The 17000-nt window shown below is 40.1% G+C and overlaps 1 protein-coding gene across 4 annotated transcripts in view; it reads left to right on the forward strand.

The window, feature by feature from the left end:
- Positions 1 to 17000, forward strand: part of ZNF521 (zinc finger protein 521) — a 229987-nt gene that overhangs the window by 186576 nt on the left and 26411 nt on the right. For all 4 annotated transcript variants that reach the window (XM_057367247.1, XM_057367248.1, XM_057367249.1 and 1 more), the window contains 2 exons: positions 13578 to 13709; positions 16360 to 16475. In XM_057367247.1, coding sequence (XP_057223230.1) covers positions 13578 to 13709; positions 16360 to 16475 — 248 coding nt within the window. The remainder of the gene's footprint in view (positions 1 to 13577; positions 13710 to 16359; positions 16476 to 17000) is intronic.

The following is a 17000-nucleotide window of genomic DNA, read 5'->3' on the forward strand; positions in this document are numbered from 1 at the left end:
TGCAGATGGGCACCCAGCTTTCAATGGCAGTCGCTAGATTTGGGAAATCAAGCCGCTTTTGCATGCATCATTCATGCATTGTGGCATCTTAAAAAATACCCTGCAAAATATGCAGCTTACTCAACATGGAAGGCTGTGTGCTCCATTGGCGTTCGCCAGGGTGAAATCAATCAACCTTCCATGTGCACTCTTCTTATTATCAGAGGTAAAATCACCTAAGGGACATTTGTTTCTTGTTGCATGAATCCTATAAGAGTTGTCATTTTTCCCTCATGCTTGAAACCATGGCATTGTTACTAGCAGTGTTAGCTGGCTTTCTGCTGTTTCACTAATGCAAAGGTAAACACGTGTTCGGGATTGTAGGCAAACTCTGCTCTTCCAACATTGATTTGTTTTGCACTGCTGGGAAGAGATATCACTGCAACCTTGGCCATGCAACATTGCACTTCTTTCAGGAGGGCCTTTCATGGAATTAACAGTGATACCTGCTGTTCGGCAGGTGKATTTGTCTTGCCATGATGTGATGGAGTTTTGACTTGGGCACAGAGGACAYAGAACGTGTCATTCAAAGATAATGTACTATACATGCAGTAATATCTTACCAACACAGTGAATTAAAGGCAAAGAAACACTTTAATTTGGGCTTTTCCTGCTGTTGTCACTTTTTACTGAGACCTTCTGAGTGGTTTACTTTCTGAGAAATGCTGGTATTTTGGTATATCAGCCAACTTTCTATTTTCTATAGCTCATTTTCAAGTTCTCTTTTTTGTTCTCTTCATAGCCAGCTTGTTGTCTTTTAATCMTTTGGGGGTGGGGGGAGAGAAAGGGTGCGTCAGTAACATAAACAAAATGTTGGAAAGGGAAGGGGGTGGATAGATTGCTTGTGAGTATGGCTTTCAGTTCAGTTGCCCCACCTCAGTTTCCTTGCTGCTCTGCAGGTATTCCTTGTCAGCTATTATTTCCAGTTCTGATCTTTGGCTTCTGGTGCCCAGCTGAACTAGAGGCTGCCCACCTTTTCTGCTGTATAATTTTCAAGGATTTAACACAGCAATTTTTCTTCTTCTCTGCTGCCATGTCATTTATCAAGTCCAGCAATCAAACAGAAATGAACATCAACAAAATATGATGCTTATTTGTGAAAGTGTCACGGGATCAAAATCTGCATGCTTTGCTTAGCAAAATGCATTGTAAAATTTAACAGTGGGCTCATGCTGGTCAGTGTGATGCTCAGCACAGCAAGTGAGTTTGCCCTTTTTTTTTTTTTTACTTCTAAAATGCCCCTGTTTCTTCCATATATGACTAGAGGGGTAAWACTCCTCCTTGACCTTATTTTCTGTTGTTCAGATCCTGCCTCGTGTTAAATCCCTCTGCTCACCTCCAGGTTTAATACATTTAAAATTGCTTCTTGAGTGAGGTGAAGGAAGCAATTGAAGGGGCTGGGGGATATGTTCTATCTGCTYTACATCTTTGCATCTCATATGCTTGTTTTCCCCACTTTGTTTGGAGAAAGACTGACAAGTAAGCACAACATGCCAAGTTAGCTGCCTGTGAGGTTTCTGATGAAGATGCTTTGTTTTAAACAGTATCAGGGCTTCCAAACGATGGCCCTCCAGCTTTAAAAAAAAAAAAAAAAGAAAATATGAGGAAAGTTAATGCACATCTTGTACCATTCTGTTAAAAAATTATTTCTTAGTATCATTAAGAGGTTGATGATGGAAACAAAATCCTGTGGAGCTGGCCTTTATTACKAAGTCAGAGTGTACAATATTTAAATGATATCTTAAATGAACCTGCTCAGGTCTTGGTCAAATTGTTTCATAAAGTTAAGAAATTAAAAATTTGCCCACAATAAAAATGTTCACAGYATCTTTATAACTCCACAAGATAGCTGTACAAATACTCCCAATCCTTTTTTCCTTTTTTTTCTTTGTGGGCATTAAAGTCTGAGATTGCTCTGTAAAAGGGATGGCTGTCTTCACTGCAGTGTTTTAGTCCATGACGAAATGTAAAAAAAAATCTCTGCAAGTGTTTTGTGTCTCCTTCCATTCTTCTGCTTATTCTTCAACTRTGTCAACAGTATGTGTGGATAAATAAAATGTCATCAAGAATGCTGATATCATCTTCCTTTTCCCTTTTCCCTCCTCTAACTTACAATAATGTGGGGCAAAGGTCTACTTAACATAACACAGTTACGATAACTAGTACATTTGTATTTCTGCTATGATGAGAGGTCTGCTGTAGTGAGACTCATCCACTGTTGCTGCTTCTTCTCAGCAGTGTTAATTATTCTTCAGGCTCGTGTAGCGTGTGTATGGAAACACAAAATAAGCGATCAGGGAGTAGGATATTTTTGGTTTTATTTGTTGTGTCAGTGACACTTCCACTCTGACACAAACTCACAGCACAACACTCCTGATCTGTAATGAGGTTGTGTCCCAGGATGTGTGTTAAAAGCACTAAATAGTCCCTTGCTTATTCAAAATCCTCATTTATCTGAATTAATTTTGTGTCCCCCATTTCATTTGGGTAAATTAGGTTTCACAGTTTCACAATTTGATCACAAGTCTCACAATGTTTAGTACTTCTTTTTCAACCTGAGCCCTCAAAATGACAGTGCTGAATCAAAATCTGTCTTCATTTAAAAAAAAAAATGAAATACTCATTTTCCTCCTTACAGAGAAATCCTCTGAGGAGAAACTGCCCAGTGCAGACCTCCAGCCATACACTCAGTTAAATCTCATGGTTTTTAACCCATTCTGCCCATTCTGCAGCAAATGGCTTAAATTGGTTTCAGTGACTGCTATATATCTTGTATATGTACACACAAMACTGCATGTAGGTTTGGACTGGGTCCTCCTCCCTTTCTTCCTGAGTTTCTCTGTTTTTTCCTACCTCTTCTTGTTTAAATGARCTACACACACAATGAAAACTCAGTGGGCCTTTTGGAGAATATTTCAGCCGACAAATGCAGTCTTGTAAGTTATTTATTAGAGTATGTCTCAGTAAAGGCTAATGTCTTGCAGTGGTCAGCCACCTATCTCTTGCTGCTACAAGCATGTTTTCCRTATCACATTTCAGATTTCCTCAGAGCATTACAAGTGTTTTTTGGTTTCTCACACATGTTAATCACCTCATAGTCATTTAATGTCAGGCCACACTTTTCTCCAGCTCTATAACTTTTATCTGGAGAGATATCCTGACCTGAAAACCTATACTTTTATTTTTCTCATAATGATCCTGTATTTCTTTTTCCTAGTTTGATGCTTTGTGTTTGTAACCTGCTGTTCTTTTTAATTGCTTATTGTTATTAATGATATAGTGGTAACTTAGTTGGCTTGAGACATTTGGATGTAGAAATACACCTATCATTATTGCCATAGGAGCTGCACTAAATTACTCAGTCTATGCCTGCAAATGTATCTACTATGCATTTCTTCAGTGAACTTTGAATGAGGGTTAAATTGAGACTTTGCTGTGCCTTTTCACATAGGGTTGATGCCCTTGTCCTGCTTCTGCTTACCACTTCTCTTCTATCAATCTGCCTCCTTTTTTGTTTATTGTTGCTGCTACATCTGTTCTCCTTCCCCAACCAATCTTTATCTGTCTGATGCACCTCTTTTTAGCCAACTCTTCTCTAKTTCTTCTACTCTGAAGTTTTTCCCCTTTTTCCCTTACAATTTGAAGTTCAGAATTTTGCCGTGCTCTTAGGCACCACTCCTCAATTGCTACCATGGTGGGAAGTGGTATCTTTGCTTCAGTGAGGAATTAGGTTTAAGCAAGGGTTGGAATAAATCTGTAAACAGTGGTATTTAGAATTGGGAAAATAAAGCCAACCCCCAAACATGTAACAGATAAAGAAAGAATAGCTAATTGGCCCTCATTGTTCTCTTATCCACAAACGAAGAACTTYTAATGTAGAAATCCCAACAGCTGTTTGTTCAGCTCAGTGTGAAGTCTTAGTACCAGCAGAGAAAGTGGGAAGGAGAGTAGAGAAGGTTTAGAATGAAGTCTGAGGTTTTTTTTTGATATGTGGGCCTAAAGCTGCTTGCTTGCTTTGTAGCAGAATCAAAGAGAGACATAGGGAAAAGTTAGTTCRAATTAAAACTGAGCTTTCTCATGCTTTCTTAAATAAAACAGCAAACTAAATCAGATGAGCAATATAAATAATTCTTTATATTAAATTGAGCTTTATCATTTTAATACATTGCTGTACAAGGAGACCTCCCCTAACTGGCAAAGCAGTTTGCTCGCCTGAAAAGAATCTAATTAAATGCCCAGTTATCAGCATAGACCTGAGGGCCTTAACAGCCTGAACCACTTCTTCCTCCCTGATTTTTCTGAGGGCTGGGGCTGAGGAGATGGATGTTAAGAGGAAAGAAAGAGGGATGTTGATACATTCCTAAATGAGTTGAAGAGCTGGATCAAAATCCCAGCAACTGCTGCTGATTCCAAAGTGTCCCTCACCTATGGAAAAAAGATGCCAAATAATTTTTGACTCATACAATAGCATTAAGGTTTGGGGAAAAAAATCAGTAGTACATGATATATTAGGAAATATGAAAAGCACTGTTATTTCTTCATGCTTGTGATTCAAATATCCAATATAATAGGAAAACYTTATCCTATCCTACTCCYTTTTTCMAYTTTATTTTTTATTTCCCTRTCTTTTAAGAATAAGCAGGCAATTCTTTGTAGGTTAGATAAACAGCACTTCAGCATTTAGAGACTTTCTCTTCCAGACATCTRATAGCTTCATGCCAAACAAAGGAAGGCATCTCTGACCCTTTCTCTATACTCAGAACAAAAGAAATACCTGATGAGAGTTGTGTACAAAACATAATTTCTRCTGCTGGTCCACTGTAGTGTAGAATTAATATTGACACTTTGATTGTCTCCATGTGAGCTGTTTTCCCAGTACCACTRAATTTAGAACAACCTGCATTTAGTTTATGCAGCATGAAATATTCTCCCCTACCTTAAAAATTTTGTTTTCTTTGTGCAAAACTTAAAAGTAGATATGTCTGTACTTTGACCAGTTCCAGAAGTCCCAGATTGCTAGAAGGCATGTAACATCAAATAACAGAGAAATCTCATTCTCCAACCAGAAAACAAGAACAAGAAAACAAAACTATAGCCTACACAATGAACAAAAATAGTGAAATTGAATGGATAATGCTAAAAAGAGAGTTTTCACTTATATTTTTACTGTGCTTACTTCTGAATAAGAATGTGACACTTTTATTATTTTTTCCCCCTACAGTTTTATTAAATCATTAATATCTACTCAGCTCAGGCAACCTCTGAGCCATCAAATTGCAATTTGACTTTACTAGAGAAGATTTGGTCCAAAAGTTTTTCTGGAAATAGGCTTTTAGCTCACAGAAGAGAACAGAGAAAAACTCCAACCTTAATTTCAACACTGCATTCATAATGAAGGRCATTAAGACATTAAGCAGGGTCTGATTCTTCAACCACTGTAATTTAGTAAGAGTTTTGATTCTCTATTTCGGAAGCCACTCTGGCATATGGTTTCTTTATCTGTAAAATCCAGATAATAATCTGTATCTCACTGTATAGTAAGAGGTTGGAGGGCTTGACCTTGCATATTTTGGCAGAATTTAGTACCACAAAAAGAGGGACTTTTTTTCTAGACAGGAGTCTAGAAAGATGGGAGGCTTACTCTCCTGAGCTAGTTATGCCAGCATTTGAAGGATCAGTCACCATGTTTTTAATCAGTGCTCACTAAGTGCTTTTTGAAAAGGTAAATGTTGAGCTGGATCATCTGTCTACAAATAACTCATACCACTCAGCTTATTTCTGCTGGTTTRAATTTCTTTTTATATCCCATGGTAAAATTGTTTCCAAAGTAAGCTCCATCACATGGGATTTTATTGCAATGATGGAGTGTAACCTTGTAATGTGTGTAGCTACGTGATGCAACACAGAATTTTTTTTCTAAACAAATTTTAATAACTTTTTCTGGTGCAGTTACAGACAAGGAGTAGCAAATTATGCATGTCCCATCCATTGGTGAATAACCCTGTTGCTGAATTCCTGAACTCTCTCCTGGTAGCCAGTTGCCCAGAAAAATGCTATTGTTTGATGGAGAGGGAACTTGCTGTATTTAAATTGTTCTTACTTGAGCTGAATACATGACACTTATTAAGAAATAGACCCTGCCAGTCGCTCTTCTTTTATTTTCATCCAGCCTCACTGAAGCCAGACAATTTGTGGCTTTAATAGAACATACAAGGCACATGTGGTAAGAAGAGTTCACTTACAAGCAGCCAAAGTGAGTGCAACCAAGCAAAAAAGTGAACAGTTGGTGAAGTGAAATGCATCCCTTGCTTCAGACAAAAATACAGTGGAATGAAAGATGCACTAGACTGGCTTTCCCTTAAGCAGATCTAATTTCAAAATCTGTCCCTAGAGAGATGAACTTTTGCTTTAATTGAGGAGGTGGATCCCAGTGCTTTGTCACTCCATCAATCAGCACCCTTTGCTGTAGCTTTAGCAGTACACTGCAGAAGGCTGTAGGATTTATTTCCTGCTTGTTGAGTACAGCTTCTTACCCTGTGCTGCTGGGAGTCAGTGTGACTTGGCCTCAGCAGCACAGTGTGGGTCCCATCTTCTTCCTTCTGCTGAAGGCCAGTGTTCTTCAAGGCAGTGTCATACTCTCTACCTTCCCCTTGAGAGGTTGAAATTGTTGGTGACTCAAGAGTTTAGGATTGTTGTTAGGATCTCGTCCAACGCCTTCCTCAGGCATGGGCAAAAATCTTGCCCAAAAATCATTCTGATCTGAAAAAAAAAGCAAGGGGAAGGACTTTGCTTGGGTGCAGCCTGATGTTCTGAGTTTCTTTAGCTGACATCATGATTTTGGCTAAAAGTGGTATCAAGAATAAACACAGACCAGCATGCAGGCACCTACATGAGCAGTAGTGTKTGGCACAAAAGGGAAAGTGTGCAGGGTAACTTTGCCCAGAGGGTGAGTGAGGAAGGAAGGTATTTGCTTCCCCTGCCCTCCTGTTTCTAACATGTGGTGACTTGCCCTAGACAGTCCRGGACAGGTGTACTTCTGTCTTTCCATCCAATTCTCCATCCTSTTCCACCAGGATTGAATCGTTAGTTAGGACTTTAACAAAAACTTTTTCTGTGACAGGTTGTTTTCACAACTGTAAATTCCATCTGTATTCTTCTTCGTGCTACAAATTCCAGCTGTATGTTTTGCCTTTGCTATGTCTCCTCCTTTATCACTACATTCCTATGCTTTTCCTGTCAGCTTGCAAAATCAGCACTATGGTGGATAACGTTTCTCGCTGGATGTGGTGTGATAATGATTGAGAAGCTGRAAATGGCAGGAGCATTAATACAATCAGGAAGAAATTACAAACATGGTGCTGGAGACTTCAGTCACTGTTTCATTTCAACTTCCAGCTTTTGAAGAGGTGTTCTGTGTTCTTTAGCATGTGAGGGTAACATGTCATGCACATTCTTGCTACTGTGGACCCTAAAATCAAATTTTGAGCAGGAATGAGGCTGTCTGTAGTGGCACAGGGAGGCTGATGGTTGTGTAGGTGTGTGTCCAGTAGAATTAAAAAGATGCAGGTAAGCACAGTACTATAAGCTAGGAAGCATGGATGGCTGTACACTCTGGAAATTATAGTGTTTATGGTGTTTTTTTGTCCTTCCCTGCTTTTCCTTSTGAGATGTTGTAGCCGAGGGCTTAGCTGTCATCCATGGCATTTCTTCCTTACTCCTCAGATCTCTGTAAATGTGTGCTGCAAAATTAACTCGGGGAAGAGTGAAAGCAATGTGAAGAAGGAGAAATTGGTTTAGGGGCATAGTTTGCTAGGTAAAAAAAATTATAAAGAAAACACATTGAATGCGGGAACTGTGCATGTTTTAGACCTAAAAAAAAATACAGGGCCTGCAGGCCATTTCATTCCTCTGTTGTGTGGGGAGGGCAGAGTTTACACGACTTCTTGGCAGATGGTTTTGCCTCGTGATGATTTACCAGGAGAACATCATCATCCTAGGACCTTTGCCTATAGATTTATTCAGAATAGAAGGCACAAGGACCCCTCTGGACAATCTCGAGGGTGAATAAGAGAAAGAGTTACTTGTAAACTGTTACAAATTGGTACTCGGTAATGGCTGTGGTGTTGATCAGACAATATAAGAGGGCCCCCAGTGGTTACTGACTTAACAGCTGCATGTAAGTCAGCCAGTGAACATTTGCTTGTAGCTGCTCTAGTTTTGTTTTTATTGATGAGCAAAGAGCATAAACATGGGACAMACAGTCTAGAGGCTGCTTAAAGGGTTCCGCTTGTTTAAAGTGTATATTGAAATGTCAGGGCCTTCCATGAAATTAACAAATTGTGCCTTGGATTAGTAACACAAATTGGGTCAGGTCATCCAAAGCACTGRCTCTAGGGTAGGTGGGAGTGGGAGCATCCTGCCTGCTGTACAAGTTCCTCAGTAACTCTGCAGGATATGGGTAGCCAGTGCAAAGGTGGAGGATCCTCAAATATGAGTGTATGCTCAGCACGAAGGCTGATTATGTTTGCTTTATAGCTGGTTGTCAAGTTAGTTGCTGAAGTAATGGGCTGCACCTCAATTAAAATCTACCTGCCTGCATTGAAACATTTAATAATTGTGTAAATATTAAACATTTATATGAATATTAGATACATTTATTTGGAATTGATTCATGTTTACATTTTCCCATCTCTGAATAAAGATTACAAATGGAAAGCAATTTACTTATGCAGAAATTCTGCATGCATCAAACTCATTTGACTTCCAGCAGTGGGTAAACCATCCCCATCCATCTTGTGAAGTCTTAACCATGTCCAAGATCATATCCCAACCATGTGAGGGCAACAGTAAGCACCAGTTCTGTGCTGTACAGTGGGTGCTTTGTTTTTGCCTTCATCATGGMGTTGTTGGACCCATAATGTGAAGGACGTGCTGACTTGTTTTACAATGTACCACACCAGGGAATGCAGTGCATAGTTTTCTGTTAGATTTGGAAAAGTGCAGGCTTTATATTAAAGGTTCATTTCTTTTTCATCCTTCAGATAACTCATTTGCACTGTAATGTACTTTCCTATTCCTCCTCCTGATATTTGCTGCTTTAACACCTTTTTTGCAAGCCATATTTTCAGTCTAATCCATACAGCAGTTGTCTAAAATTCCATAGCATTGCTTATTTCTTACCTATAACTCTTAATAAAAAATAGGGCTGTGCCAACCTATTATATCCTTAATAGAATATTCTAATGGTTATTAAATCAATTGACTCTGAATCTCACTTTAATAAATGAGTCAGACAGTATTTTCCAATTACTGTCAGCCGCCACCTTTCTAAAGAGCAGATTATTTTGATTGAATTTTTTAAAGCTGCTCAGCACTTTTTAAATTTTTTTTTTACTTTTTTTTTTTTTTTTTGCCTGAGCAAGAGCAAAGAGCAGCAGCTCTGTTCTGCTGGGAAGCAGAGCCCTTTGGACTGTATCTGACACTCCATTCCATTTCAGATTTATCCCAAATGGAAACTGAAAATGTGACATTTCACTGGCCCTTTATTTATTAATGATACCATATTTTGCACTTCCATAGCACCCTATCAAATTGTTTGCTAAACATGGAGAGCTAGACAGGGGCCACTCTGCAAACAGAGCCTTTTGCATCCTCTTTCCACATCTGGCATCTTTGCAAGATTTGCCACACCCTGCCTCTTTCATGCCAGTGGGAGATAAAAGGCTGGCCAYGCTTTTAAATTGTCTGTGGAGGGCACAGCACAGGGACAAAGCCTCGTTGCCTCATTCTTCCACAGTGCTGTGTGACCCAGGCAAGTTGTGTGTCCAGAAATGTAATCTYAAACCTTTTCAAAGGCAGATGGCAGTGCTTTTGGGTGTTGTTTGGGTATGGTAGATAGTATGAGCATGCTGGACTCTTCTCCACTTGTATTAAGTCTGAGGGGATACTAGTTAGGTCAGCCTGTTAAAGTAGAAAYTAAAAGCTAGCACCCCTTCTTTAAAGATGGGTAGTCTGAGAAACACAGGCCACACTGTCATACCCAAGGTGACTAGAGTACATCAGTGTTGGAGTTTGGAATAGAAGCCAGCACTCCTGACTCAATGCTGTACCCTTAGCTTTCTCCCTTAAATTTAAATCATGGCTGTCTCATATTCTCGARTTCAAGGTTCCAACCTTGCTCTTTGTTCCAAGGATGTAACAGAGCAAGCAATGTGCACAAAATGGGTGAAAAAGAATGTGAAGGGAGGGGTTTATAACTCACTAAACAGTGGAACTTCAGAAAAATATTATTCTATTAGTTATACAAATSTAGTCATATTTTAAATACAAGCTTTAGAACTTGGAGACTAAAAACATTTTATTTTTAAGAGAAAGCTTAGATTCTGCACAAATTGATGTCTCTTGCCTGGGGAAGTTTCCTATCTGCCCCAGGCGAGTGGGTGAGGGGATTTTTCAAACCCTGTTTATAAGCCTTYAGGAAAATCATATTTGCAACATAGAGTAATCAAAGTGGTTTTGATGTTTGTGACCAGGAGATCACCTTGGATCTAAGCAATATGGGAAATACAATAAGGGTCATATTTAATGGGGTTCAATTCTTCTTGAACAAGTACAGTTTCWGTGTAATTAAAATTAGTTTTGCTTCAGCATCAGGACTGCATGTGTTTCTTCCTACTTTTTCCTTCATCAACTAAGGTAATGGAAAGATGAAAAAAATACACCTTCTCTGTCTTCTACAGCGTCCTAGAAAAATATTTCTTTTTGGAAGTCTTTCTTCCTTGGAATGTTTGAAGAACTCCCCGTTCAGTGTTCCCAYGATCAAGAATGATTAGCATGGTTCATTTACACTTTGCCAACAGAAACTCTGTGATTTGAGAATTGTCATTGATTATCTTCACCTTGACTTGTGGAAGATCCTAAAATGGAGCTCCCTTTATCCCAATTGCTTTGACTGTGTGTATCAGCGCAGTCTAATGGAGAAACTTCACCCTGCAAGGTTCCTAACTTGTAGCTGCCCTGGTGRGGAACTTGCACCATGTCCAGAGCTATCTGTTCAGCAGTGGCCATGGCAAGGGTATGGATATGGGAGAAATTRTTTATGTCGGTCTGTACAGTCCTAATAACTAATTAGCAAGTTCAGGAAAGAAGAGGCATTTATCTGAAATTTCTTGGGCCATCCTGCTCTTTTCAGGAGAGCTGTGGGTTGCTGCCTGTTGGAAGAGCACAGCTTACAACCTGCCTTGGAGGACATGGCTGTCTCTCTTAGCTGTACATACTGGAGGTTCTTTTCATTCATGCTGCCCTTGGTGGTGCTTGCATGGCCATACTGGTCCTCTCTCAGCACTAGCAAAGGCGGAACACACTGAAATGGTTTGTCACTAATGGTGGAAAATGTCAAATCCCAGGCAACTCTTCAGAATCCACTAAAAATTTCCCTCCTGATGAATGCTAATAAGTAAGTAGTTAGTATATGTTTGATGAATAGTTTTAAATTTATTTATGAAGAGTTACAAAAGGTGTCACCTACCCTTAACCTTCCCCTGGKAGTCTTTTCCAAAGAGTGTTACCAGCCAATGTATCTGACTACCAGTGTGTTTGGCTGGGTGGGACATGTACCTCAGCAGCCTGTGCTCCATTGCCTCCATATTCCAGTTTCTCAGAGAGGCTGTGGTGTCAAAACAGCTGAGATTGACCTGAGCCTTTGCCTGAGTTTGTGTTCACAGCTGTCCTCAGTGCATCCAGCTATAAACTGGTGCCTGGTCAGGCAGGTTGGGAGTCAAGTTATTCTGTCTCATGTAGGTAACAGAGACAGGCACTTCAGTGGCAGCAGTCTGCGGGCATGGGATTGCCAGGATTTTTCWGATACTCAGAGCAGGCCTTCCATTCCACACTTTCCAAGAGCTCTGCAGCATGGGGAGGTAGTCAGGAATATGTAACTCTGCTTTCATGAAGGACTGGGTAGAAAAGGAAAGGAAGTTTGCAGTTTGGGTGGTGTAGTTTTGTGTGAACCTTTGTCTTTGCTGGGTTTCATTTGTCCCTTCCCATGGTGAAGAGCTCTGACACCTCACAGGCACCACAGGATGGTAATTTTCAGTAGCCCCAATGCAGAATGGCCACCACCACCTGGCTTAGCTCACACTGTCTAAAGCCCACTGATTTCCACTTTTGCTAAAGATGCCATGACTTACACAAAGGCTAAGTTTAGCTTTTGGACTAACAAGAAGTGAAAGCTGGGGGCTACCACTGACATTTTTTTTTCAATTCTGATAAGTCACTAAGGGTCATTTTGGGTGGAAGCGTGGCTCCACTCAGCTTCAGGAGCACCATGCCGTGTTCTCTTTACACTAGTGAGAAGTATTGTCGTGTGGGACACAAAACATTGCCTCTGCTCTCACCGTCCTTTGCGAATGCCCATCATCACAGTCACTGATCATCACTGCCGGCAGCGCCAAGTCCGGCGGGAGCTTGGCAGCCTGGCATTTAGGTGCTCAGCRTTGGCAAAGCGCTCTCCTAAATCCCTCCTTCCCACCTGAGAGATGGCARGGAGCTGTGCCGGTCACCGAGCACTTCATTCCCGCTTGTTTTTTAATAATCAGATACAGTATTTACCTGCGAGATCAATGCTATTCGTGTAGCACACGGGTGACATACAGGACCTTTCCTAAGCGGCGYGGTGGGAATTGAGGCCTCTGCAGCAGGGCCGGGAGCCATTTCCTACCTAGCAACTGTTTCTAAGTAGGACAGCCACCGACTGCCCTCATGGAGGAGTGGATGGATCCCGCGGCACCCTCAGGAAGGGAACCTGGTGCCAGGCACCAGCCGGCCTTGGAGGACAATGGGAGGAAGCAGAGGAACAAGCGGCAGGGAGCGGGAAGGGTTTTAAAGCCACAGGACGTGCACAGGAAAGCTGTGTCAGAAGGCACACGGGGACTTTGCTGGGCCTTTCGGGGGAGAAATGCAAATAAAGAGGGAAAAGATCCAGGAATGTCAGAAAGGGAGTTTTGAAATGGTGCAGCTTGCGAAAGGTTTCATGTATGCCCACAGGACTGGGAATGTGGAATAGGAATTATGTGAGGATATAAACTACCCACCCTTCTCACGCTGGTTACAAGGAACTCCACCTCAGCCAGAATGCCAAAAACTGCGTTCACAGTCCTTAGCCATGGTAGACTGGATGATGTGTGATCAGCATTAAATTCCTCACGTGCTGTTGYGCAAATGTACTTGGTCGAGACTGGGTGGCTCTGCTAAGAAATGATGTTTCAGATGATGGTCATCATTTCCTACTGAAGGCTAATGTCCTGCATTCCTGTTTGGTGCTAATACTGAGTGGAAAATCTGTGCTTTTAATGCCCGGTCAAGCTTTGTATATTCTGAAACATTCTGGGTAAGAACGCTTCAGCAATCGTAGRTGCTGAGGGGCATCCAGTTTCTTGAGCTTAGGAAAACAAAAGGCTGCYCCAGTTCACAGATTGTGTTGAGCTTTCTCTTTGTAAGGGCTGTGGTGAATTTCACTTTTCTTTTGATTTCTCCTGCAGATGAAGGACTGAACCATGAATGCAAACTCTGCAATCAGACATTCGACTCCCCTGCCAAACTTCAGTGCCACCTGATAGAGCACAGCTTTGAAGGCATGGGGGGCACCTTCAAATGTCCRGTGTGCTTTACAGGTAGGAGCCCTTGTTCCAGTCGTGCCCTTAACTTTACCTTGCAGAACTCACCGAAAGGATGTGTCGTGTGCTGGCTTTAGTCCGTTTTTGGAGGGAACATTACATTTTGCTCATTAGTAATATTGATTGGAAATCGTTTAGAAAGCTGAGCTCCTTGGAAGGTCAGTCATCCATCTGTAAGAAGTGCATTTCAAGCTRTTCTATCGGAAGTTTGATATAATTAAAGAACTGATAGTCTGTTACCTTCCACAGTATCCCATTCATTACTTCCATGTTTCAAACTTTAACTGAGGTTAAAACTGTCCATAAATTTGTGCTTTAAAGCTATAGATGTTTCACCTAAACCAGTAAAACTCAGAGCAGAATTTGGCCCCAGTTCCCAGGCATAGCCTGTGCAGCAGCATTCTCCTCTGATGGGGTAAGAAAGCCCACATGCGTGTGTTTGTTGGCTTGTGGTGAGAAGAAACACCCTTGTAATGTGCTTTCGAAAGCAAACCATGCTGTCTTGCCACAAGTCAAGTTCTGCTCTCCCCTGACACAAGTCCAAGTGTGGAATAATCCTCCCCAAGTCRGTGGTGTTATTCAGTAGTAAAACCCAAGTGAGAAAATAACTTGACCCAGTAGGGCTAAGCACTGCAGTGTTTGGGCCATAATGAAGAACAGAAAAATGCAGTTGTTGGAAATGAAAACACATTAAAAGGATGCCTACTGAGTTGTTGTGATTTTTTTTAGGACTTCTTAATASAACATTTCATAAAATGATAACCTAAAACATGAGTGTTAATATGAGGCTTGCATTCCCAATTTTGCTTTAAAAGATGAAAATCAAAGATAATCACAAACATGACAAAACACACTTTGGGTATTCACACATCAATGGCATGCTAATTCTGGAAGCCATTCAAGGTTTCTGTTTTCCATTAATGGRAGTGAAGGATTTTCATTGATAAGCAAATAGAGCCTTTAATACCTTCATTTTACTTTGCTTTGTTTGTCAGCTCCACGCCCAGTAAAACCTAAGCGAGTGCTACAGAGGAAAATTAAATTTGAATTTTTCATCTTTCAGATACCATGGCTGGTGATGGTTATTACCTCACAGTGTTCAGGTTTCACACGTTTCTGTGGGTTATAAAATTAAAAAAACATCGTTCATGTTGGGTGCACAGCTTGTCAGAGTAATGTCTGAGCATGGATAGTACCACCATCAGCAGTAATTCTTTCAATTAGGCATTTCTTTAAGATTTTAGTTTTATTACTGATTCTACTAATTTTTCTTCCTTCCTTTTGTTTACACATTATGGTGTGATCTTTTTTAGTGCAATGTAACAGGTCTTCAATTTACAGGTTTGGGGTGTTGTAAACATAAAAAATTGCAACTTAAAAAATTGCATATGTAAAGAGTACCCACTGAGGGTTCTCCATGTGACCAAGATCCCTGATAAAACTAATCCTYCAATTTCTGAGCCAGTAGCCTTGTAAAAATGTGTTAAAGAGCATGGAGATAAGTCGATTCCAATCTGTGTGAAATACTTCTTGCTTTTTGCTGATGGGGTAAATAGACAGTGAGCATTAATCAYAAACAATGATGCTTTATTAGCAATATGCCATTAAATTATTTCAGCACATCTTGCTAGAATATTAACATGAAGTAAAAATCACTAATATAAGTTTTATAAGGAAAATGGAATCTGATCTTTTTTTTTTCCAGGGTAATGAGAAATGTGATTAAAATGTATGACTCAGAAGAACAATATTCTGATGCTTTTTGTTGCCTTGCAATTAGAATAATTTTAATGATTAGGAGTGGAGTCAAAGTCAAATGCCAGCATCTTTAATAAATCCTTTCCCTGCCTATACAGATTAATATTGTAGATGCAAACTTTTTTAGGTCACAGTGCACCAGGCATCCATCAGAAGTCAGTGCTGCCAACCCAAACACTGCCTCTGGCATATACAATTTAATTATTAATAGTATGTCTCCTAGGTAAACTGTTACACAGTCTTAGGGCCTTGTTTTGTAGTCATTAAAATTGAACATGTTTATATTATTGAAACCCTTGCATTCAGTGTGTAGGCAGAGTTGATCTTAAAGTATCCAAAGAGAATTTACCTGCAGTTCTGTTTCACATTTATAGACATTGCCCCAGTGTAGCTGTGGGATATAATTTTTAGCATTAGCACATTTAAATACAGAGCTGTTTGTTAGCTTTAACTTTAGGCACACAGAGTAAACAGGACTTTGGCATCTGTGCTTTTCAAACCTGTTGGTTGCTAAGAAATAAGTTTTTTGTGTGTTCAGTCAAAGTGCACTGAGCATGAAGAAATAATTCTGAACAGGAAATGGTATGTTGAGATACTTTATGCTTGAAATCTTCGTTGGTTGTCCTGACGGGTCTTTTTTTTTTGTTGGGTTTTTTTTCCTTACACCAGGGATCTGTTTCAATTCATTTGTTTTGGAAGAAGGATCACACTTTGTAGATAAATGGCATTCATTGGTACCCATTGTAGCAATAGTGTAAGGTGAAATCAGAAAGCTCTAGCCTAATTTTAGGTTGTGGAATTGCTGAGTGTTATTGGGATATTGTTTATAAAAAACTCTTCACTTGTAATAGGAAATAATGAAAATCTTGTTGTTTGTCTAATATTTCAGTGTTTGTTCAAGCAAACAAGTTGCAGCAGCATATTTTCTCAGCCCATGGACAAGAGGACAAGATCTATGACTGCACACAGTGTCCACAGAAGTTCTTCTTCCAAACAGAGCTGCAGGTACCATACTTGTTACCCAGGGTTATAATAGCTTTATGTATTTGATAGCTGAGGTCAATGCTGTGCTTGCCATGACCTCCTCTGACACTTGCTTATCATCAGGATGGGAATTAGAGAATGAYAAGAGAAATTGCAGGTGATTCAACCCATGCTGCTTCAAAAAGGTGCTGGCAGAAAGCCACCTGGTACAGAGCTGAATTTCGGGATTTTTGCTCTTTAGGTTGTTGCAGTTCAAGGTACTCTCTAGGATAGAGAAAGGGACATCTTATTTTTCTGCTCAATAGCCATAAAACATCTAGTAAAGCAGTGAAATGGAAAATAAATGTATTCTTTTGTCTTTAAATGTGAAAAGCTACGCACTGGAGTATAGTGATGGCAGAGAGGGGAAGTAGACAGAATTTCTGTTTTGAATTGATGGGGAATAAAAATAGGGTTAAAGGAATTGTACACTGTCTTTTTGTGAGTCATGGTCAGATTTGTAATGATCCTGTTTATTAATGGGAAACAAAAGGAGAAAAAGAAAGA

Source organism: Malurus melanocephalus, unplaced genomic scaffold (assembly GCF_030028575.1).
Source record: "Malurus melanocephalus ecotype Western Australia unplaced genomic scaffold, MMel_1.1 scaffold_76, whole genome shotgun sequence".
NCBI classification, from domain to species: domain Eukaryota; kingdom Metazoa; phylum Chordata; class Aves; order Passeriformes; family Maluridae; genus Malurus; species Malurus melanocephalus.